At 49.4% G+C, this 23912-nt stretch overlaps 1 protein-coding gene and 1 pseudogene across 2 annotated transcripts in view; both read left to right on the top strand.

The window, feature by feature from the left end:
• The window catches only part of GPR107 (G protein-coupled receptor 107), a 93302-nt gene extending 73043 nt beyond the window's left edge, over positions 1–20259 (top strand). The window contains 4 exon segments of the mRNA XM_011971156.1: positions 7384–7433; positions 9775–9858; positions 10931–11052; positions 17264–20259. Of these exon segments, the coding sequence (XP_011826546.1) occupies positions 7384–7433; positions 9775–9858; positions 10931–11052; positions 17264–17360 (353 nt within the window). The 3' untranslated portion in view covers positions 17361–20259.
• LOC105532849 lies at positions 19221–22369 on the top strand (annotated as a pseudogene). The gene has a single exon (XR_001005052.1). The product of XR_001005052.1 is annotated as an uncharacterized LOC105532849 (transcript).
• The last annotated feature ends 1543 nt before the right edge of the window (positions 22370–23912 follow it).

The raw sequence follows: 23912 nt of genomic DNA, 5'->3' as shown, positions 1-23912 counted from the left end.
TTTTTGATTCATTTTCACATAACTCAACATTTTGAAGATCAAAGAATTTCATTCTCTGTGTAGTTGTTCTTGGCCACTCGCAGCATTTCCCATACTTGCTCCTGATATGGTCTTTGAGTGGGATTAGTGGGATCTTTTCCTAGTGGAGGCCAGAGGACAGCTCGTGAACTAAACCCTCCCCAGAAGGGACATTTCAAGCCAGTGTGGTCCCAGGTCAGCCCGTGGCCTGCGTCCTTTGGTGATTGAGAGAAGCTGTTCAGCCAGACTTTCAGGCCTGTGCCTGACCACAAACGGGGGATGCTCCTCTGTCCCCCATGCTGAGCGAGCTGAATGGAGCCCAGGACGTAAGCAGATTGTGGAAATGCTGAGACTCAGAGTAAATCTGAGGTACTCTTAACGCCAGCCGGGCTGTCCGTCATCTTTATGTCTTTAATTTTTGTGTTTGACTCAAAATTCCCTCTGAAGCACAGCAGAGAGGAAGCAGACAATGAGGATGAAGAGTAGGTGGGGGTGTTTCTAGGCTCTGAGGCTGTCTTGCACTCAGGGAAGGATTGTTTTAGAAATTTTTCACCCTTTAAGTGGCTGTTGTGGGCCTTTGCTTCTGTGTGTCCCATAAATCATGTGGTATAAACTCCTTAGAAAGGATTACTGCCTGCTCTTGGGCATTGCCCAGCCTTTTGAGTCATGACTGCCTCGTCCTGAAGTAATCGTCCTGAACTGTGTCGTCCTAAAGTCGCTAGTGGACTTTAAGGTTATGAACTGCCTGTCACTTAACATGAAGCGTAGGTGTTAAGAGCTTGGTCCTTGGAGGGAGGTGGACTTGAGTTTGCGTATTGGCTTCTCCACTTACAAGCTGGGTGACTTTGATCATTTACTAAACTTCTCCAGGCCTGAATGTGTCAGGCCTGCTTCCCCCACAGAGATCATTGTGAGATGAAGCATGAGAGGTGCCCACCCCAGCCCCTGGCACATGGTGATGACTCAGTTGATGGCAATGACCAGTGCTGTTGTTTTTGTCCTTGTCACAGTTCCAGGATCCTCCTGGGAAGTCAGCTGGGAAGGAGGGGATAATCTGTCTCCTTGCTGGCCTTCTTAGTTCCTCTTTCACTTAGAGGGGAGAGGGGACCACCTAGGGCAGGGGCAGCGCCTCCTGTGCACTGTGGGGGGCGTTGCTCTTCTGTTGCTGAGTCAGGGAGAGTATTGACTTGTTGGGCATTTGCAGGGGCTGTGGTATTTCCTGCCTCAGTGGGCACTTGTCCTGTTCTCATCAGTAAGAAGGACTTACCAGAATGGAGTGTCATGGTCATTTTCCTGAGAGTGAGTTGGAGGTAGAGGAACCCACAGGACAGGAGGCCAGCCTTACAGGACCCCCAGGACCAGGTGGACATGACACCCTCCCCCACCCCCGTCTCCTCCTTCCCTTTCCCCTGCAGAGGTTTCAGAATGTTCATAGCTGGGCCTGATTCCATAAGATGAACAGGGGTGGCCTGGGCATCTATACTTAAAGCTCTTCGGGTGATTCTGTTGTTCACCCCCATTAAGAACCATTGCTACAAAGGAATTCTCCTACATATGAGGAGTTCGATGCCTGGAGACGGAGGCGGCAGGCCAAGGGCAGGCACACCAAGCTGGGATGGGGCAGGGCTGGAAGGCAGGCCTCCTACCTGGGGCCTTGTTTCTCTTCCTACACTCATTCTTCACCATATTTGCTGCTCCTAATGGTGAGGTCAGAAATAGCCCGCCCAGCCTTGGTGAGCCTTCACTCCCACAGAAGCCCAACACCCAGCCTGCCACAGTCCGGTGAGCAGCAGGCTGTCAGTGTTCCTAAGTAAGGGAAATCTTTGGAAGAACAGTGGAGGGAGGCGTGGGACCCCAGGCTGCAACCTGCCGCCTGGCTGCTCACTGCATCATGCCGGTTTCACCCTGCTCGGAGCGGGCTCAGCCCCTGCTCGGCGTCCTGACTCATCCTGTGCATATGGCAGCGCTGCTTGCAGGAGAGCCCAGGCGCCCTGGCAGCCCCCAGGTCCCCATTTGTTCCAGTTTTACTTACTGGATTCTTGCCAGAGGTGGCAGCCGCTGTGACTGTATATGCTACATTTGGTATTGGGCTAATCCTATATGATACAAACACTGTCATGGCAAGTAGCCAACTGCTCACTGCGAGCCGATTGCTTTCTGTGTACTACCCCATTAATTCCCCCAGCAACCCCAAGGGTGGGTATCATTACTCCTGCCTTAACAGGTGAAGAAACCGAGGCCCAGAGAGGGTTAGCTGACTTATCGGAGGCCACACAGGCAGTGAGCAGCAGAGTTGGAATTTGAACCCAGGATGTTCAATTGTGCAGGGCCCAGACTCTTAACCCCCCTGCTCTCCTTTTTCTTACTCCACGAGTAAGCTCAGTCCCTGCCTCTGCTGCTTCAGCTGTGACTGGAGCTCCAGTGCAAGGCTTGGGAGCCTCACCCCTGCCAACTGCTATCCGATAAAGGAATGTCTTACGCGTGACTGGAAATGATGGCATCACAACTGGTGGGTTTTTATTTTTAATCTGTTTGTTTGTTTTACTGAGACAGGGTCTCACTCGGTCACCCAAGCTGGAGGGCAGTGGCACAGTCAGGGCTCACTTTGGCCTCTGCTTCCCCTCCTACCTCAGCCTCTCAAGTAGCTGGGACTACAGGCATGTGTCACCATGTCCAGCTGATTTATGTTTATTTTTAGTAGAGACAAGGTCTCCCTATGTTGCCCAAGCTGGTCTCTCCCTCCTGGGCTCAAGTGATCCTCTCGCCTCAGCCTCCCAAAGTACTGGGATTATAGGCGTGAGCCAGCCTGCTGGGTTTTGGAAACAACGGTGAGCTCCGCTTATTCTAACTACATTTCTCAAAGATAGCACTTGTCCCCAAGGTCCATTTGTCAGTCTTAGCACCTACATGGCCTGGCATCTGCACCGTGGTGATGTTTCTTCGTCAGTCCCCATGTGGGGTGCACAGGCTCATTTATGGAGCGGCTCATAGCCTACCTCCCTTCAGAGGGTGTCTTGCCTGAGCCTGGAGGATGTGACGTGGTGACGCATGATGCCAGGGAGGTGCCAGGCGGAGCACCTTCCTCTCCTTTGCTCTCACCCCTCCCCGGGCCTTACTTGGTTAAGACCTGCAGTGTCTTAACCTCTTTGCTTTCTCTCGGTTCCCTCCCCATCCTCATTTCCTTCCCTGTGAAAGGACAGACCCGTCAGACTTTACCTTAAAGATTCTCTCTGCTGTCTTCAACTTCATTACCTTGTTGCTCTTCCTTCTTTCCTAGCAACCACTGAGGTGGGATCAGCCTGCTGTTCACTGCCCCATCCACTCTTTGATTGCTCTACATCGATGGACATCTCACTGCCTTTTAGAGGGGCCTCTGCAGACTCAAGGTCTTTGACCTCATTCGGGCTCTTCCTCTTTTTTCTCTCCATCCTTCCTCCACGGAGGGATTGGTCTCAACATCTGATCATGGTGTTGTCTAAAGCCTTTGGGAGGCTGGTTCGAAGGTGGTTGTGGCTCCTCTCCATTGGTTTTTCATAGTTACAGATCGAACTCCTTGTTCTGCTCTTTCCCTTCTTCTCACTGCTGCAGTTGACTGTTTAAAAAACAAAAACGGGCTGGAAGGGTGCTGCATGCCCGCAGTCCTAGCAGTCTGGAAAACAGATGGGAGGATTGCTAGAGCTCCAGAATTCGAGACCAGCCTGGGCAACGTAGTGAGACCCTGTCTCCATAAGAAGTTAGCTGGACGCGATGGTGTGCGCCTATAGTCCCAGCTGTTTGAGATCATGTAAGCCCAGCAGGTTGAGCCTTCAGTGAACCATGATCACGCCACTGCACTCCAGCCTGGGAGATAGAGTGAGCCCCTATCGTAAAACAAAACAAAACCCTTCAGAGCAGGAGTGTCCAATCTTTTGGCTTCCCTGGGCCACATTGGAAGCATTGTCTTGGGCCACACTTGAAACACACTAACACTAACGATAGCTGATGAGCTAAAAAAGAAAAATAAAATAATTGCAAAAAAAATCTCATAATGTTTTAAGAAAGTTTACGAATTTGTGTTGGACCGCATTCAAAGCTGTCCTGGGGTGCAGGTTGGACAATCTTGCTTTAGAGGTTCCCTGGGACCCCAAAAACCAACGAGGAGAACAAGTTCAGTCTTCTGTGTGTTACTGAATTTTTGGCTTTACTCTTAGCCCTGCCCTGTTTCCTAGGCTGTGCACAGGCCAGCCGCTTTGAGCTACTTTTCCTTCCCTGATATGTGCAGCTCTCTCACCTCTGAGCCTCCACACCTGCTGTTCTCCAGCACTCTCCGCATTGCCTTCTCCCACTCTGGCTCATGGCTGAGCTGTGTTCAGGCCCTTTGAGAAACCCTCTCTTTCACCCCTTTTCCCTGGTCTGGCTTGGGAGCCCGTGCTTACCCCTGCCAGGGCACCTTGAAACCCAGGAATGAAAACATGACACCTCTGTCTGTCTGATTTTCTTAGTGAAGCAAGGTAGGAGTTTCCTTTGTCAGGACCTCAGCAAGCAAAATTCAGGAGAGACTTTTAAAGCATTTTTTAATCATTTAAACCGTCTAATTGTTGGTGCTGTGAAGAATCGAGTGTTCATGTTGAAGAGGTGTTTGGCTGGTTTGGGAGGGCCACAGTTCCGGTCGTGTCGCTGGTTCTGTTAGGCAGAGTACAGTATGAACTGGTCATTTCATTGTCCCCTGCCGATGGGAGCAGCAAGTTTGCGTCCAGAGAGGAACATAAAAAGTTCATCCCAGAGGGTGAAGGTTAAAATCCCTGGGAGCACTTCATTATCCATATCTGATGCTTCTCAGTTCTCATGTCTTGTCCTCTGTGAAGGCCTTCCCATCCCCCAGGGGAGGAGGAGTACCTGATCGCACGCCCGTCGGCAGTGGCTGTGTGTACATGTCACTCAGTGAGTGCATAATTTGTGCTTCAGTGCCCTTCTCTCCTCACAGGATGGCAGCTGCCCCAGGGGTAAAGGCTGCAGCTGTCGTGTATACTGCTGTATCCCAGGGCCTGGCTCAGAGTCAGGGCTTGGTGAGTTTGTATTGACTGAATAAAAAAGAGATGAGGCCAGACGCGGTGTCTCACACCTGAATCCCAGCACTTTGGGAGACTGAGGCAGGCTGTTGCCTGCCTGAGCAACATAGTGAAACCACGTCTCTACTAAAAATACAAAAATTAGTCGGGCGTGGTGGTGCACACCTGTGGTCCCAGCTATTCAGGATTCTGAGGATCACTTGAGTCTAGGAGGTCGAGGCTGCAGCGAGCTGTGATTGTGCCACTGTGCTACAGCCTGGGTGACAGCAAGACCTCTCAAAAAAATAAAATAAAATAAAAAGAAATGATGAGAACCAGAGAGATTTAATTTTTAAATGTACTTTTTGTGTTGTTTTTTGAACTGGCTTCCTTATATTCACCCAGCCTGGAGTGCAGTAGCATGATCTTGGCTCACTGCAACTGCCACCTCCCAGATTCAAGCAATTCTCCATCTCAGCCTCCCGAATAGCTGGGATTACAGGCGTCTGCCACCATGTCTGGCTAAGTTTTGTATTTTTAGTTGAGATGGGGTTTCACCATCTTTGCCAGGCTGGTCTTGAACTCCTGGCCTCATGATCCACCTGCCTTGGCCTCCCAAAGTGCTGGGATTACAGGCGTGAGCCACCATACCTGGTCTTTTTTTTTTTTGTTTTTTTTGGAGACAGAGTCTTGCTCTGTCACCCACGCTGGAGAGTGCAGTGGCGTGATCTTGGCTCAGTGCAACCGCTGCCTTCTGGGTTCAAGCAGTTCCCCTGCCTCAGCCTCCCAAGTAGCTGGGATTACAGGCACCCACCCGGCTAATTTTTGTATTTTTAGTAGAGACGAGATTTTGCCAAGTTGGCCAGGCTAGTCTTGAACTCCTGACCTCAGATGATCTGCCCTCCTCAGCCTCCCAAAGTGCTGGGATTACAGGCGTGCGCCCGGCCTATTTCTCTTTTCTTTTCTTTCCTTCCTTTTTTTTTTTTTTTTGAAACGGGGTTCTACTGTGTTGCCCAGGTTGGTCTCAAACTCCTGGACTCAAGCAGTCCACCTGCCTCAGCCCCCCAAGTAGGCAGCATACCTGGCTAATTTTTAAATTTTTTTTTAAAGAGACAGGGGTCTCACCCTCTATATCCAGGCTGGTCTCAAACTCCTGGGCTCAAGGGATCCTCCCATCTTGGCTTCCCAAAGTGTTGGATTCCAAACAGATATGAGCCACCGCACCTGGCTGAGATTTAATTTTTTCAAAATAACAAGACTGCCAGAGAGGTTGCCAGATAACAGATAAGAAAGCTGCTGTGATTTTGCGTCTTCAGGTGTTGTGTGCGTGCCTGCGTGAATCCACTGCAGCCCCAGAGGCAGGTGTTCTATCTTCTCAACTGTGAGACTTTCTGAGTGTCCCTCATTAATGCACTGGGTTTCTCAGAGGAGGTTCTTGTAGATTCTGTTAGTTGATACTCATCTTGAAGATAATTTAGGATTACAGGAATTTCTTTTGGAATCCTAAGCCTGATTGCTCCTCCCTGCCCGTCAACTCATCATGAGCCCAAAGGAGGAAGAAGAGGAAATTTGAACCTTCACCACCCACAGTCCCATTCTTAAACTGAATCAGTAATTGAATGCTATTAAGCAAAATTAATTTGCCTCCTGCAGGAAGGTTTATGATGAATGAAAGGATTGCTGATCTGGGAGGGAGCCAGGCTTCCCTCTACTCATCAATATTTCAGAGCCATAGGCAGTGTCAGGAAGGTAGCTGTCCTGGCTCAGCTGACCTTGAGCATGCATGAAGGTAGGATCCAGCCAGGAAGGTACTGAAAGGGCTTATTACAAGTAGCTTAATGATAACTTCAGTGAAATTTGCAAAATGCACCTGTGGGTTAATTGAATTTACACCCTCAACTAGTGGGAAGCTCCCCCAGATGGTTCTCTGGGACCAACCTGAGACTAGTCCCAGTGGAGGTCACAGCTCTGTGCAGAGCTGGAATGTTTAATGCTGGCTCTCTGGGGGGAAAAAATTCCTGATTTGTAGCATCTTCCAATTCCTGTGATGTCAGTATACTCCCACCATAGCCAGGTTACAGCTGCTGACCCTTGGGCGGGAATCGCTGGTGCAAGCCAACTCCAGCTCATGCCTGTGGCTGTGCTGCTCCCACATTTTTTTCCTGGTGATTGGAGGAGAGCCTGCCCAGCAGACTTGATTCCAGATAGATGGATGTGCCTCTGAGTGGTCCTCATCTGCATTAGAGGTGGCCTCTTGACTGAGAGGGTGTCTGAATGAGGCTTGCTCTTTAAAGTGAGAAGTTAACGAGCTCTTCATTTTGTTCTTTCTTCTCTCTAGCTGCTATTAACTTAGCAAAGCTGAAACTTTTCAGACATTATTACGTCTTGGTAAGTAAAAAAAAAAAAAAAAATCCTTAATCTATAAATAAAATCAATTCAAGGAGTAGAGCAAATGAACTTCCAAAGAATTGGTGAAAGCACAAGATGTGCCACCTAGAGCTGAGCAGTGTGGCTTGCTTTTTTTTTTCTTATCTTTTTATTTTTTTCTTTTTTGAGATGAAGTCTAGCTCTGTCACCCAGGCTGGAGTGCAGTGGCGCAGAGATCTTGGCTCACTGCAATCTCCACTTCCCGGGTTCAAGCAATTCTCCCTGCCTCAGCTTTCCTGAGTAGCTGGGATTATGGGCACCTGCCATTACACCCAGCTTATTTTTGTATTTTTAGTAGAGACGGGGTTTCACCAAGTTGGCCAGGCTAGTCTCGAACTCCTGACCTCAGGTGATCCACCTGCCTCGGTCGCCCAAAGTGCGAGGATTACAGCGTGAGTCACTGCACCTGGCCAGTGTGACTTGCTTTTTTGATTTTTTTTTTTTTTTTTTTAAAGACTGGGTCTCTCTATGCTGCCTTAAGATGGACTCCAACTCCTGGGCTCAAAAAGATCCTCCCACCTTAGTCACCTGAGTAGCTGGGACTGCAGGTGCACGCCACCACGCCTGGCTTTCATTTTATAAAATCTAGTTGTGTCTTTTAAAATAGGAAATTAAATATCTGAGTTACATTTTTAAAATTTTTTTTAATATTTTATTTTTAAGATGGAGTCTCACTGTGTCGCCCAGGCTGGAGTGCAGTGGTGCAATCCCGGCCACTATTTTTACTCATTTAGAAAACTGGGATCGCACTATCATGTTCTTCTGCAGCCATTTTTGTTTTATTCATTTAAAAAATTATTGGAGTATCAGCCGGGTGCGATGGCTCACGCCTATAATCCCAGCACTTTGGGAGACCGAATAATCCCAGCACTTTGGGAGACCGAGGTGGGCAGATCACAAGGTCAGGAGATCGAGACCATCCTGGCCAACATGGTGAAACCCCGTCTCTACTAAAAATAAAAAATAAAAACAAAATTAGCTGGGCGGGGTGGCTCATGCCTGTCCAACATGGTGAAACTCCATCTCTACTAAAAATACAAAAAAAAAAAAAAATATTAGCTGGACATGCTGGCGCATGCCTGTAGTCCCAGCTACTTGGGAGGCTGAGGCAGGAGAATTGCTTGAACCCGGGAGGCGGAGATTGCAGTGAGACGAGATAAAGAGTGCCACTGCACTCCAGCCTGGGCAACAGAGCGAAACTTCGTCTCAAAAAAAAAAATTATTGGAGTATCTACCTCTCTCTTCTTTCAGATTTCCCTGCAGAAAACTAGTTACATGTTGTGGTAATAAATTTTCCTTAAGAACAAAAAAATAAGACAGTTTTTTTAAAACCTAAAAACAGGACTCTGATGGACATGAAAAGTTCTATCAGCTAGCACCAAAAGACAGAGCTTGTTAGGAATTGTTAGGATCATAATTTCTTAGACTGTATAAGGTACATGCCTCCCAGAGTTAGTTTGCTTCCTGAGTCTTGAAAGAACATTGCTAAGTCTTTCATCTGTGAGTTTGGCATTGTCACTTCGGACAGTTCCTTTGCTCAAGCAAACATCAGACTTCAGTGGTAGAGAGAGATGCAAGAGCAGACACTCCACTTAGGGTGGATTTTTTTTTCTTTCTTTCTTTTATTTTTTCTTTCCCATGGATTTTATATCATCCACCAAACAGGCACAGGTCATCACAGAACCTCTCTTGTTGCGTGCAGTGATAATGAGTGGTCCTTGGCCAGCTGAGCTTAATCCTCGTGCACAGGCCATGCTCTAGTGGCCAGCACATTGAGTCCTTGTCACTGCAGGGAGAAATTAAGGTATCCTGTCTTGCTAGAGAACTTGGTAGTATTTGTACTTCTGTGAGTGTGGACCTTGAATGCTTGCAGCATCTGCCAGAGAAGAGGACAGAAGCCAGTAATTTCCCTGTGTGGCTTTATTTTGCTCTCACTACTGGTAAATATTCCTCAAAGCCTGAGAATAAGCAATACTATCTGTGGAGACTGAAATCAAGGGCTTCTGTCTGTGGATAGGGTGAGGAAGGGTTAAGAATAGCCCTACTGAAGTGTCCTGTGCTCCCCATGGGTGTGGCTGTTAGCAATATCTTGGTCACCTGGAGAGTGAAGACATTCAAGTGTAACTAGCAGAGTAGCCGTGTCTCTCCGCTGCATGTATTAATTCACACTGTAAGTGTCACATACTTTTCTTTGAGTGATTCTGTTTTCTGTTTCCTAGTTCATTTGTGAAAGCAAATTGTTAAAAGTGGTGTCCTGATGTTCCTGTTGATTTGATTTCCTGTTTCTTTCCTCCTCATACAGATTGTGTGTTACATATACTTCACTAGGATCATTGCATTTCTCCTCAAACTCGCTGTTCCATTCCAGTGGAAGTGGCTCTACCAGGTATGCTGCTCACAGGGCAGAATGCCAGAGAATTTATGCCTGAAGATAAAGTCTTGAAGTGTAACTTAACAGTTGTTACTAATTTGTCTGGGAATGACCAGGAAGACCTTCCATCTCTTCTTTTTGTTAATTAAAAAATTTTTTTTTTAGTTTTTGAGACAGGGTCTCTGTTGCCCAGGCTGGAGTGCAGTGGTGTGATCTCAGCTCACTGCAACCTCCACCTCCCGGGTTCAAGCGATTCTCCTGCCTCAGCCTCCCGAGTAGCTGGGATTATAGGGATGAACCACCATACCCCGGTTAATTTTTGTTTTTTTAGTAGAGATGGGGCTTCGCCATGTTGGCCAGGCTGGTCTCAAACTCCTGATCCCAAGTGATCCGCCCACCTCGGCCTCCCAGTGTTCTGGGATTACAGGTGTGAGCCACCGCGCCCAGCCTCCTTCCATCTCTTCTGGCCTATAATTGAGGTGATCTGTTTGTCCAGAAATGCTGCTGGATTCCATGAGGAATCTGAAAATAATTGCATTCTTGATTTTAGTTTTCAGTCTTAAAAGTCTGAAGACAAAAGCCTCAGGCAGAGAAAGATTTGCCCTGAATAATTGGAACTTAGATGAGATGTGGTCTTTTCCTTTAGTTACAGGGCTTAGAGTAGTTAGAAATCAAGACAGCCCCTCTTTGCCCATTTTATTATTTCGGTAATAAAGTATCTTTGCAATAAACTAGAACCAGTTTAACTACTAGAGTAGGCACCAAATGACTTTTTTCTTGAATAACTCACTTTGTGCTGTAGGCGCTGTAGGAGGAAGTGGGTGTGTAAGGAGCTCTTAAAAGCTCCCCACGAAGACTGGTTAAAGCAGAGCAGAGCGCGGCCTCTGAAAGGTCATCCCTGGGCAGGACGCTCCTCGTTTAGGCCTCGGCAAGTCTAAGGAAAATGCCCTCTAGCAGGAAGTGACATTTGAGTGAAGAACCAGCAAGTGGTGGGTTGTGGGGGATATGTCAGTTTGTTGAGTTGCGCTGCTTTCTGAAGAACAGTTTTGCTAATCTCTTTATTTTGGGGTGGTTTTTAAACTTGCAGCTCCTGGACGAAACGGCCACACTGGTCTTCTTTGTTCTAACGGGGTATAAATTCCGTCCGGCTTCGGATAACCCCTACCTACAGCTCTCTCAGGAAGAAGATGACTTGGAAATGGAGTCTGTGTAAGAAATCTTTCTTCCCTCTTCCTTAGCCCTGACCCCTTTGCCTAACTCAAAGCAGCGCAGTGTGAATCGGGCCAGCTGCTCTCAGCATTTCGTGGCTCCAGGGGTGGTTCCTCTATTTTTAGCAGAAGGAATGGACACTGGAAAGGGACAGGCTGTCTGATTTGGTTTGAAGTACAGTATCTGCCAAGCCTTGCTGGGTCTTGTCAGGGAAGATGGAACTTGCCATTCCACTAAGCATCATTGGAGCCTGCTTTCAAGAACTCAGTGGCAAGAACTTAGGAATATCCATGGCCAGTTCACGAGGGAGAACAAGGAGCCCACTTTCTGTCAGGCCCGCCATCGGGCGCTTATGTCTGAAAATGGAATCTTCTGAGTCATCTCTTAAGTCTGCTAATGATCCTCAGACATCCTGTATCGTCAGATAACTACGCGGCTTTTCACAGCACAATGACTTTGACCTATATCTGAGCACTAATAGGGGCTCTTCTGAGTCACAGAGTGAGTGACTCTAGGGTCCTATTTTCTGGGAAAGGGCGATCATTGTCTAGAAAAATGAATAGTGATTAAGCATATTTGCTTGTTAGCTCTGAAATTTGATAAGCCAGGTCAATTGCTGTGTTTGATGATTAGCCTAAGGCAGAGTTTTCCTTTCTTGGTTCACTGGTATTAAGTGTTCTGCCCCCAGCCCTGGCAGTCTTTGAATTCTTCCCAGTTCAGAGGCTGAGACTCGGCCCATGCTAGGCTCTGCTTGGCTGTCAGCGGGTCAGGCAGCATGAGACAGCTCTCTGTGCTCAGCTCCACGGCAACGGTAAAGGAAGGCAGGTCCTGCCAGTAGGCTCCAAACAGCATCTCCCATGCAGAGGAAGAAACTCCTCCTTCTAAACAGTGGAGTGGATGGAGTGCAGGAGGACCATCAGCTGTGCCTTTCCTAGAAGTGGCAGGGTCTGAGCAAGCGTCTGTTGGTTGAAGAGGCACATGTGTCAGGCTGGTAACCAGCAGCATCAGGAAATAACCTAAAACATGGTGTGTTTATCATTCCCCTGCTGGGAGGCTTTAGCTTCGTCCAGCCCCGTAACACGGGGTCTTTGGGTGAGAGTGGCTGGGTCACAGCATCGTCTCCTTTGCTGCACTGTACTCCACAGTGGGAATGGGGGCTTCCCGCTTCCCACATCCTTTCCCTCAGCCATTACATCTTGGAGTCTGGATGCATTATGAAGGTATTTTTGTTTCATGGCAACAGTTTTTTGAAAATTTTGTTTTGGTGCTTGTTTTCTCTCTGACAGTGCGGCCCACGCGGCTGCTCTCTGTGCAGCCATTACCCCACCAGGCCTGACACAGCTTCTCTCTCTGGGCCTGGGAATGAGGGCACCGTCCAAAGTAACACTGACTTTCTCTCTGTTTCCCCGTCTGTTTCTTTGACCGTCTCTCTTTAGGCCTACCAATTTTGGCACAAGAAGTTAGCGGTAAATAATCAGCAAATTAAAAAGTATTGGGTGCAGTTTCAATTATCAGAGTTGGTAGCTGCCTCCTAGGCTGTGGGTCTCCTTAATAATCTGAACTACTTCTGTCATCTTGAGGAGTGAGAGTGGAAAGAAGTGTTTGGTGTGGGTTTCTGGGCCAGGAGGTTTTCTCCCTGGGGTTCCCATTCCAGAGCGCCGTCCTCATTCATGGCTGCTGTTCACCTTTTACCACTCCCTGCATTCTTTCATGTGGGCGGAAAACGAACGTGGAAATGGGAACTGGAGATTAATAGAATTGTCTCTTCACCAGGTCTCCCCGCATTTCCAGTCCAGAAAACACTTTTTATACAAATGGATGTAGCAGCTGGGTGTGGTGGCTCGGCCTGTAATCCCAGCGCTTTAGGAGGCCGAGGCAGGCAGATCACGAGGTCAGGAGTGCACCCTGGCCAACATGGTGAAACCCCATCTGTACTAAAAATACAAAAATTAACTGGGCTTGGTGGTAGGCGCCTGTAATCCCAGCTACTTGGGAGGCTGAGGCAGGAGAATCTCTTGAAATCAGAAGGCAGAAGTTGCAGTGAGCTGAGATCGCGCCACTGCACTAGAGCCTGGGTGATGAGAGTGAAACTCCATCTCAAAAAAGAAAAAAAAAGAAAGAAAGAAATGGATGTATCCATGGACCACTTAGACCCAAGCCACATTCGATTGCAGTCTTGTGTGGCAGAAGGAACCTGTGTCCCATTCGGCACTTTGGTTGCAACTACAGAGACTTGGGGCTTTGTGAGGAAAGGGGGTTACCGTTTAGATGTCAGGGAAAGAATGCTTATCTGCGGTGTAGATTGCTGCTCGGATGTTGGCCCTTCAGCTGTTCGGCCCCTTAAGTGTTGGCACCAAAATTAGGACACCTAGCGAGGTGCCTGTGACGCTGCTGAAGCCCCACCGCGGCGTGTTCCTGCCAGCGAGGCTTTTGGGTGTTCCTGACCCAGCTCTCTCTTCTCACTGCTGCAGAGCCTGAGCTGCCAGGAGCGTTGCGGGCACCCTGTCTGCGGGGGGCTAGCCAGGTTTCCTCACGCCGTGGGGGCCCCAGGTGTCCCTTCAGCCTCCCGGAGGTTTGCTGGGAGAACAGGATGTAGCGCCCACCCCACCCTGGGCATCTGCCATCAGGTTTCTTCTTCTCCTTGAGTTTACTTCTGCCACTCCCAGTCCTGGCCACACACTGAAGCTCCCTGTCACCCGCCCTGCCTGTGACAACCTCCCGCACTCCCACACGCCCTTGCTCCCATTTTCCCTCTTCTCCCAGGACTCACCCAAGCCCAGGGTTGCCTCTGCTACCCCCTCACTGCCCCCGGCCCCTCCTGAATGCCAGGTCCCCGTCCTCCTGCTCCGCGTCGCCTCAGGAGGCGCACTCTTACTTGAAGCCGCACTCTTACTGCGTCACTCCAAGCTGGCCCCTCCCAAGCGTTCCCTACAGGCCTTGGTGACACGGACATCTGCCCAGTCTCCCACAGCCATGGCTGAAACACTTCCCTCCTGCTCAGCCCGTGCGGAGCGTCCTGTAGGCCTCACTTTGTGCCTGTCACCCATAGCCCCACCCTGCCTCTTTCTCTGTGCCTGGGCTTTGTGGTGGCTGACCTCTTCACTCCCGATCCTCTCCCCTTCCTGTCCATTCTTTTATTCCCCTGGAGACAGGGTCTCACTCTGTCACCCAGGCTGGAGTGCAGTGGCACTATCACGGCTCGCTGCAGCCTTGACCTCCCCGGGCTCAGGCAGTCCTTTCACCTCAGCCTCCTTAGCTGGGACCACGAATGAATGCCACCATGCCCAGCTAATGTTTTTGTATTTTTTTGTAGAGATAGGGTTTTGCCATGTTGCCCGGGCTGGTCTCAAATTCCTAGGCTTAAGTGATCCTCCCGTCTCCACTGCCCAACGTGCTGGGAATGCAGGCATGAGCTGCCCTGGGAATACATGTGTGCCCGGCCCTTCCTGTCTGTTCTCCCAGGCTCTAGAATCACCTGTAGAGTGTTTTTGCAGTGCCAGTTTCCTGGCCACACCCTGGAGACACTGATTCTCACCTCCTTGTGCTCAGGATTTGTGCTTTTCTCACTCCCTAGGGCAGCCTGAGCAGGAGGCAGAACTGAGAACCACTGGAGTAAGAATCAGGGCCATCCTTGGGTGACCAGGCAGACTGGCCCTGGACAGCCCTGCCGTCCTGTGTCCGCCCCTGGCTCTCTCCCTGCCTCTCTCCTTCGCAGACTGACTGGAGGTATTAAATATATATACTGTAGGCTGGGTGCAGTGGCTCAAGCCTGTAATCCCAGCATTTTGGGAGACCGAGGCAAGTGGATCACCTGAGGTCAGGAGTTTGAGCCCAGCCTGGCCAACATGGTGAAACCCCATCTCTACCAAAAATAGAAAAATTAGCTGGGCATAGTGGCATGTACCTGTAATCCCAGCTACTTGGGAGGTTGAGGCACAAGAATCACTTGAACCCAGGAGACGGAGGTTGCAGTGAGTCGACATGGTGCCACTGCACTCCAGCCTAGGTGACAGAGTGAGACTTCATCTCAAAAACTAAAATCAAAATATGTATACCCTGTGAGTACTTAGCACTCTCTGACTGCCCCAGGAAATGTCCTGGGTTTTTCCTTCATGCTTTTTGCCTGTTATACTTCTTCCTTTTGGAAACTCCTCTGACTTCCTCCCACCCAGCTCCTCCGCGTCTCATGACAGGCTTCCTGGCTTCCCCAGTTCCCCAGCAGAGGGGATTCTTCTCAGCCGGAGCCATCACCGAACCCGGTTCCCAGCACTCCCGTCTCTGCTGGAAGTGGCTTTGCAGTGTTGCTCTGGAAGACCATCTCTTCTCCTGGGCTGTGGGCCCGCTAAGAGCAATAAGTCCATTTCTTTTTCCTCTATGACCTAGCATGAGGCCTGTCTTGAAGAGTAAAAATTGTTTTCTCTCTTGGCCCACCATGTGGAAAGGAGTATTTTCTTAGAGAAAGAGACGGAGAAAATGTTTTTCCCAAGTCTGCTGTCAGGCCCATACCCGGGTCACAGTGAATGCGCTTTGCCTCTTAGAGTCAACGTGCATTGAACTCCTTGTCGTTTTTTAACAAGATGCAGTAACCATAGGACAGCTGTGTGATTACTGGAATGTTTCTGGAAGACATGGGGTCGCATTTCTTTGTAGTCTCAGTCGCTGTGGAGAGGCACAGGGACTGCTGTGTGGCTCGGGACAGGGGCTTCTCTGGCTCATGCAGAGGTCCTACCTCCTGTGTCCCCGTCTAAAGAAGGTCCCTTCAGGAGCAGCCCTGTGCACATAGATCCCTCCTGGGGCAGGTGTCTTCCTAAAGAGGCCAGGCCTGAGACACAAGCCAGCTGGCAGGAAGTGACGCTGGGCGGCTTCAGCTGAGGCATTTTCGTCTTAGGGGATGCTTTTAGACTCACTTATAGCATCTATGGGATCTGGCCATACACTTTGTCCCAACTTTGCCATAAGTACAAATAACCTGTGAGTCTAAAGGACTTATTTGAGAAAGGTCCCGGCTGGGGGTGATTCTTTGAGCCTGGGCATGGTAGCACCATGATGGCAAAGAATGAAGAGACAAAGAAGAGGGGAAGTTTTCTTCCCTTACCCCATACAACCATTTACTTACCATGAGCTCCAGCTGCATGCACTCTAGATGGGTCACATATACGGCCACTGTGTCACCATTTGTAGGGGAAGGGGTTAGGTAGTTGGCAGAGGGATGGGATGGGTCCTTGGAAAGAGTCTGTTGAGTTGATTGATTGAATTTATTTTACTGATGAGGAAATTTCTTTTGGTCCACAGTGGGGGAGCATAAATCCTCATTGTTTCCTAGTGTGCAGGGAAGATGCTGGGCCAAGTGGCTTTTGACACCCAGTATCTCTGCCTAGTTCTCCCGCTACTCACAGAGCTGCCCACTTCCCTCATAGACCAGCTCACCTTCTGTGAGGCAAGAGATTATCCTCTCGAGATGGTGGGGCCTGTGCATGTGATTCCGTCTAATGGAAAGGACTGCCTTGCTCAGCTCCTCATGCCCCATGAGACCAGCGATCTTCCATTTTTAATTCTCGAATTCAACAAATGGCTCCATGGGGCCTCCTCAGAACCAGGCACCAACAGACAGAGCCCTGGGAGCTCACAGAGTGGAGGCAGAGGCCACGCACTGAGGCACAGCCACATGGCCCAGCCCCCGCCTGCAGAAAGCAGCCAGTTCTCTGTCCGTAGCGGCCAAAGAATCTTTGATCCTGGAAGGTTCCCCTAAACCTGTGTTCTGTCCCCTGGCTCAGAAATGATCCATTGTGACTGGTTATTAAAAATGTCTGGTTGGCTAATTAGCTTTCTTTTCTGAATGTCCATTACGATTCAGATTTCAGTCTCATAACCGTCACTGTCACCTATCTATGCACCACAAAAATTCCGCAAGCTGTGACAAAAAGATTCATGACGATTGTAATAATGATAGCTGGTGTTTATTGATTAGGCACTCTGGAGAATCTCATTTTTCCTCATGCCAGTTCTGGAAAGTGAGAATTAAGCACAGAGAGGTCAAGTGACTTGGCCAAGGTTACACAGCTAGTAAGGAATGGGCCAGGAATCAAACTTAGATTCGCCTGTTTCGAAAACCAACGCCCATCATCAGTCCTAACCACCGTGCTGTGGCAGAGATGGCCTTTTACTAAGAGACTGTGAGATGTTCCTAATTGTTTCTTCTTTCCTTGTTCAGTGTGACAACATCTGGGGTGATGGAAAGTATGAAGAAAGTCAAGAAGGTGACCAACGGCTCCGTGGAGCCCCAGGGCGAGTGGGAAGGCGCCGTGTGACAGAGCCGACCCTGAGGATGGCACTGTCCAAGGAAACTGTTAACTTATTCATAGTCCTATTGGAGAGCAGGAGCAGCTCCTCCAGTGAACTATTGGCACCTCCGACAGTGACACCAGGGCACATGGCTGGAGCACAGTGCCGCGGAAACCTGACTTTGTACTCTCTTTTATGGAAACGATCTGTGGCTGGTTCAAGGCAGCTGGATCCTCCTTCAGGCGGGAATGGGAGGGCGGGCACAGAGAGGAGGAGAGGAAGAGGAAAGGAAGAATTCATTTTTTATTTAGGTTTATTTTTTTCTTCTTCATTTGGGAGCTCTAAGGGGTATGCAGTTGTGACCCCACGTGTGGGGCAGCGTAGCAAGGACGGCTGGTGGAGGGGGAAGGAGGGTGCGAGGTATCTGTCTGAGGCTTTAGGAAATGTCTACTGAGGACCCTGGACTAATGAAGAGGGGCGGGGAGACTGCCGTTGCCTGTTCAGGAGACAAAAATGAATGAAAACAGGTGACTTTGGAAAGCAAAGTCAAAACCCAGTTGAGGATGTAGCATCTGCTCCAGGATTCCTGCCCTCAGCATTGCCCCAGACCCTTATTCCGGATGCTTAGAGTGACCAGGACAGCAGCTCCTGCGGCCCAGTGGTCTTCTTTCCAACAGGAAAAGAAGGCTGTGATGTCACTGTCAGGGTCATGCCCTGTGGCACAGCCCAGGTGGTGGGAGGTGGTTTTCTGATTGAGATGTTGCCTGATGGATGGAAAGAAATGTATTTTTAAGTTCAAAAAGCATTAGCCTGTGGCGTTCCCTGGACATCCACTCCCTGACAGCCCAGAGCAGCACCGTCTTGGCTTCCCTTCATGTTCGTGGCTTTGTGGTGTGTGATCAGAATTTTGGGGGAAATGGAAAGGAGTTTTCTTTAGGAGCAGCTGGGGGCAGAATAGGTAGTCTTTAAGCAAATACTTAAGTCCAAGCAAATCATCCCCATTAAAAAGCTTTTCCTGTAGGCTAGTAGGATTTCTAAATAGATGAATTCAACAGACTTGGTCCCCATAGTCCAAGAGTATGTACGTGAAGAAAGTGAGCACGATTCAACAGTTTCACTCTCAGGGATTTTAGGATGGCGAAATCTTTCACAGAAACTCAGTGATTAAGTTCCCTTCCACACTTGCAGAGCTTGGCAGTGAACACAGGTAGCCACCTAAAGTGAGCAGTATTGCAACTCAGAAAATCATCTGAATAGTGGGACAAGCTCAGAAGGTCCATTGTGACTGAGGACTTAAAAGGAGACCAAACCATGGCCCCATCAGGAAAGCTTCTTAATGCTTGGGGGCCAGCTAGGTGGGGTTGCTTCCAAAAGCTGGAGCCCACCCCTGCCTGGGGCTTGTCAGAGAGCCACCCCTGCAGGGGATCAGGGACCTCCCGGGGGTGATAGTCGTGGTCTCTGGGGGTTGTTTTCTCACCTCTGGCTTAGAAGGGTCAGGCAGAAACCACAGGATGTGGGATCACACTCACTAGCCCAGGTTTGGGAACCCGAAAAAGTCTCCATTCAGAACATGGTTGTTTTCCCTGTCCCGTGCCATTTTATCTTCCTGAATGACTAATGAGGAAGCGGGTGTTCTTTTTCTGCGCTTCGATTCGCCATCTGGGTTCTGTACGGTGCTCTGAAAGTGCGACCTGCCTTCTGGCTCATGTGGAGGAAGAGCAAGCGCCTTCCCAGGCCACAGCTGCTCACCTCTCGGCAGATATTTTAGGCGAGCATCCGTGTGTCTTCCCATCTTCAGGAGAAGGGTGAATGCGCCCTAAGAATTCACTCCTGGACCTTTTTAAAATTCACTCGGGACTGTGTGACAGAAGGGAGTTGGGGGGAGGATGGGAATATTTTTCACACTTTGTTTTCCTGTGCAGAAAACACAATACCAGTTTTTGCAGAAATGTGTCTCAATCTGTGACTACCAAAGCCCTCCTTAGTCCTTCCCTCAGAGGGACACATTTGCTGTTTCTCCCGCAAGCAGATGTTGTGGATGAGGCGACAGACTCCTTGGCAAGAACGAAAGGTGTGATGAAACCTCCCTGCTCGGAAGGGTCTCCGTGGAGGTGTCCTCATTTCACATGCTGGGTTTTGCAAGCACAGAAGCCAGGGAGGGAAGGAGCTAGAGAGAGGCAGGCATGTGTGTGGACAATCGCTAGAGCCGCAGCCGTCAGACTGGCACGGGAACGCCAGTGTTGAGTGTTCAGATTCCACGCGTATGTCTGGGCTCACTCACGGCATGGCCAAGTGTCTGCAGTGCTGGTCCTGACCCTTCCAGAGCAGCAGTGGACAGATGAGATAAGACTGTTTCAGAAACAAAGATGGCCACAGCCTTCCTAACAAGGCGGTCATCTGGCCATGTCTGTATTGTAACTGGTAAAAGGCTTCAAGTCAGACTGATGATCAAGAAAAGTTAAAACCCCAGCCCAAGATTGAGAAAGCAGGTGGTGGTTCCAAGCTTTTAAGAAATTATTGAAGCTCTCCATCCTGTTCTGTGAGCGTGTCTTCTCTTTCTCCTTCACGTCATAGCTATAACCCACTGTTCATCTCTGCTCTTGCGTAAAGATGACCGATGGCGTCCAAAGCCAAGTGGCTTCACCAGCTGACAAGCCACCCTCCTGCAGCCTGAGTTTCACACTCCACTGGGTTCGTTGTCATGTGGTGTTTGAACGGTTAAGCCCTTGCAGTATTTCAGGGATCGGGCAGAAGATATCGGATGCACATAGCAGAGCCATTGGTGGTATTTACAGCTTCGCTTGGTACTCCTCACTGTTTCTGCCTATGCAAAAGATCCATGTTTCCTTTGAGAAATCTGTTGTGGACTGAAAGTGCTGCTGGCTGTGAAATTTAATAAAATGTGTATGTTTTGCTAGAAAGTTATTTCTTAGATAATAGGAATAGTCATTGATCTCTAAATCCTGGCTCCTAACAGTGGCTGAGGACTTAGCAGCCCATTTCTTGGCCCCTCAGTGCTTTAAAGTGTAAGTAGCACTGCATTTGATGATGTTGAATATGACTCTGGTGAATCGTAGGAAGCACTTGTGAGGAGATGCTTGCTTCAGTGTAAAAGATGCTCATGGCCTGAGTCAGTTGAGTTTTCTTTAAAGAAACCACTTTAGAGTGAAATATCCTGGGTTTCCCCGCCCCTGACATGTCCAGCCTATCAAGGCAGCACACGGCCCCGTAAGTCCACTTCGTGTGGGTGAGATTTCCTCCTGCATGATGACCTCATCACCGTCTCTGCTGTCTCTTGTCACACAGCCTCCCTCCCTCTTCCCTCCTCCTCTGCCCTCGCCCTTCCCCCTCCCCCTTGCCCTCTTCCTCCCCCTCCTCCTCCCTCCTCCACTTCCTCCTTCTCTTCCATCCCTCCTCCTCCCTCTTCTTCCCTTCTCTGCCCTCTTTCTCCCCGTGCCTATTGATCCCACGTAGGCTCATTCTGGGCACGGGCTAAAGGCTTTGGTGCATTGCAGCATTTTCTCCCAGCAGCTGTGTGAAAGATGCATTTTTCTAAGTGAAGGAGAATTTTCTCAAGAGCGTGCATACTCGTGCCATATATTACTGCTTTGGGTCATACAGGATGGTCTTCCTCCACACTGAAATGGGTGTCTTGTTTTGGTACTTACAACAGTCTACTCCAGGCACCCAGTCCTTACAGACCAAGGAAGAGCATAGCGATGCCTGTTGGAGTTGCAGATGCATTCTGGCCTCCTCCCCCGTCCTGAAGCATTTTCTTCAAGGAAGGCTCTTAGAACATTAGGTAGTCTGCTGAGGTTGTTGGCCCAGCTCCATACACCCAGTAGAACAGCGGAACAACTCATGCTTCATGCTGCCAAGCTGCTGTACTTCAAAGGAAACAGATCCTAGCCCATTCCCGCACCCCTGCTTCCACACTCCACGCTTCACCCCTCTGCTTTTCTCTGACCCGCCCCTGGCCTTGTAAGACTCACCGTAAGCTAAGTCCAGGGTGCCTGTGGCCTGCGGCTTGATTCTTCCCTTTAGGATTCAGCAAGTTAATGACTTCCCTGCTACAGAAGTTAGACTTGGACTTGATACCTCTTGGTATATCAAAAAGGTATTCATCCAGAACGTACCAAATGTTCTGAAAGACCCGCTCTTCACTCCAGTTTTCCCTAGGGTGTTTCTGGCAGGGCGTCTTTAAAAGGCATCTACCTGAGTGGACGCTAATACTTGTCACCACCTGGAAGGTAGTTATTGGTCGGCAGGCTGAACATACTCCAGATTCCCCAGAGGGCACTTCTGTAGCCCAGCGATGCATCTGAGCCTCTCTGCGTGGTTTATGCTTGAAAAATAGATAATGCTTTTAAATGGCTCACTGCCAGGCCATGGGCCCCGCACATCTCAGGCCCCGTGTGAGGGAGCACACTGAGATGGTGCGGGAGTGAGTGGGCATGGCTTGGCCTCGCTGCCTCAGGGACCTGTTGGGGTTCTGGCAGCAGGGCGTCTGCAGGTGGGACGGCGTTCCGGGCAGAGTCAGAACGGTCAGAATGAAACAGAACAGCGAACTCACCCAGAGGGCAGCTTATTTTGAGGCAGGGTTTTGGATTTTGGAGGGGGCAGCCAGATGAGGCAGTGAGCCTCCAGAAGGTCAGCCTTTGGAGCACGTAAGATTAATTGTTAACAGGGTCCAGAAGTTGTGTCCACACGGGGGCTTTGACTCTTCAAACAGCTTTTGCAGATCGTAAATTGCATTTGCCTAGTCATGTGACCTCAAAAGAAGTCAGACATATTTAATCCAGAAATAGTTTCGTTTGAGGGAGGGCTTGCAGGTCTGTAAATAGCATTTGCTTTCCTGGTTAGAGATTGGGATGCAGAAGGAGTTTTCAGTATTTTTTTTTTAAAAACACTAATCATTGAAGAGTATTTATGTAAACATATAATGTATAATGGGTGGGGGATCCAATCAGGGTGATGTACGGGGTGAATTCTCTTGCCGTGTTGCAAAATGTGTAAAATAAAGATTATCTGGCAGCACCGTGTGTGTATGAGATCCAGGGAGTCGCCAGCTCCTGGTGCTTTCTCTCCTCCACCTTCCTCTCATAATTTTTTTTTTTTGTGATTTTTGTTCATTAAATTAGTTAACTGCCTCCCACCAGTTCCTACTGACAATAGTGACACCTACTAGAGAAGTTCCAGGCATCTTAGCAGATCTGTGGCAGCGCAATGAAGACCCAGATGCCTCAAAACCGGTTGTAGGTTACTGATGTCCTGCTTATGCTGGAGGCGGGTGATGCCTTGTGAACCAGTGTCAGGGCACTGCTGCCATTTGAGGGGAGATGACGGGCCTGGCGCAGAGCCCGCACTGTGACAGGCGCAAGCGCACCTCCTCCTGCATCAGTTAGCAATAACTCTGGGTTACCCCAGTTGGAAGCAGAGAAATCCAGGATTTTAGACTCAAAGCATTTTTAGAAGTCATTCAGTTCCAAAGCCCATATTTTACTAAGAATGTTTTAAATTGAGGCCTATTTTACCTGCAGTAGAATCCTTTGTTTTTTTTTTTTTTCAGACGGAGTTTCGCTCTTGCTGCCCAGGCTGGAGTGCAATGGCGTGATCTCGGCTCACCGCAACCTCCGCCTCCCAGGTTCAAGCAATTCTCCTGCCTCAGCCTCCTGAGTAGCTGGGATTACAGGCATGCACCACCATGTCTGGTTAATTTTGTATTTTTAGTAGAGATGGGGTTTCTCCATGTTGAGGCTGGTCTCGAACTCCTGACCTTAGGTGATCTGCCCGCCATGGCCTTCCGAAGTGCTGGGATTACAGGCGTGAGCCACTGCACCTGGCCAGAATCCATCCTTTTTAAATGTAGAGTTTGTTGCGTTTTGACAGATGCATGTACAGTCCTGTGGCCTCCACCACAATGAAGATGGAACATGCCCGTCACCCCATGCAGCCCCTTTTGCCCCTTCCCGGTCCCGACTGCCCCCTTTCTGAAACTACCACAGCCCCAGCTCTGATCCCACCATAGTCTCATTTGCCTCGTCTAGAACTTCATGTGAATGAAACTGCGCCGGGTGCCCTCTTTCGTGTCTGGCTGCTTTCACGCAGCATACTGATTTGTGATTCATCCCTCCAAAGCCCTGCCTTCAAAACTGCAAAAATGGGCCTAAAGAAGGTTCTGCCACTGCCCACCCACATCCTTCCCCTTTTTCCCCCAGCTATTAAGTGTCGGAGCTGAGACAAGAACCCAGGCCTGCTGACTCCAACCTTGTTGGGATAATAAGGATTAAGTCAAGGACTTGGCCCAGTGCCTGGCACGGGAAGGCCTCAGAGAAATGACTGTGTTGGTTACTGCTGTTGTGCTTATAAAAATGTGAGCATGGGCCAGGTGCAGTGGCTCACGCCTGGAATCCCAACACTTTGGGAGGCCGAGGCAGGCGATCACCTGAGGTCAAGAGTTCAAGATCAGCCTGAGCAATATGGCAAAACCCTGTCTGTACTAAAAACTACAAAAATTAGCCAGGCGTGGTGGTGCGTGCCTGTGGTCCCAGCTACCCGGGAGGCTGAGGCAGGAGAAT

This window comes from Mandrillus leucophaeus, unplaced genomic scaffold, assembly GCF_000951045.1.
Source record: "Mandrillus leucophaeus isolate KB7577 unplaced genomic scaffold, Mleu.le_1.0 Scaffold99, whole genome shotgun sequence".
Lineage (NCBI taxonomy): Eukaryota > Metazoa > Chordata > Mammalia > Primates > Cercopithecidae > Mandrillus > Mandrillus leucophaeus.
Note: the sequence above shows the minus strand (reverse complement) of the source record. Positions and strands in the feature narration are given on the sequence as shown.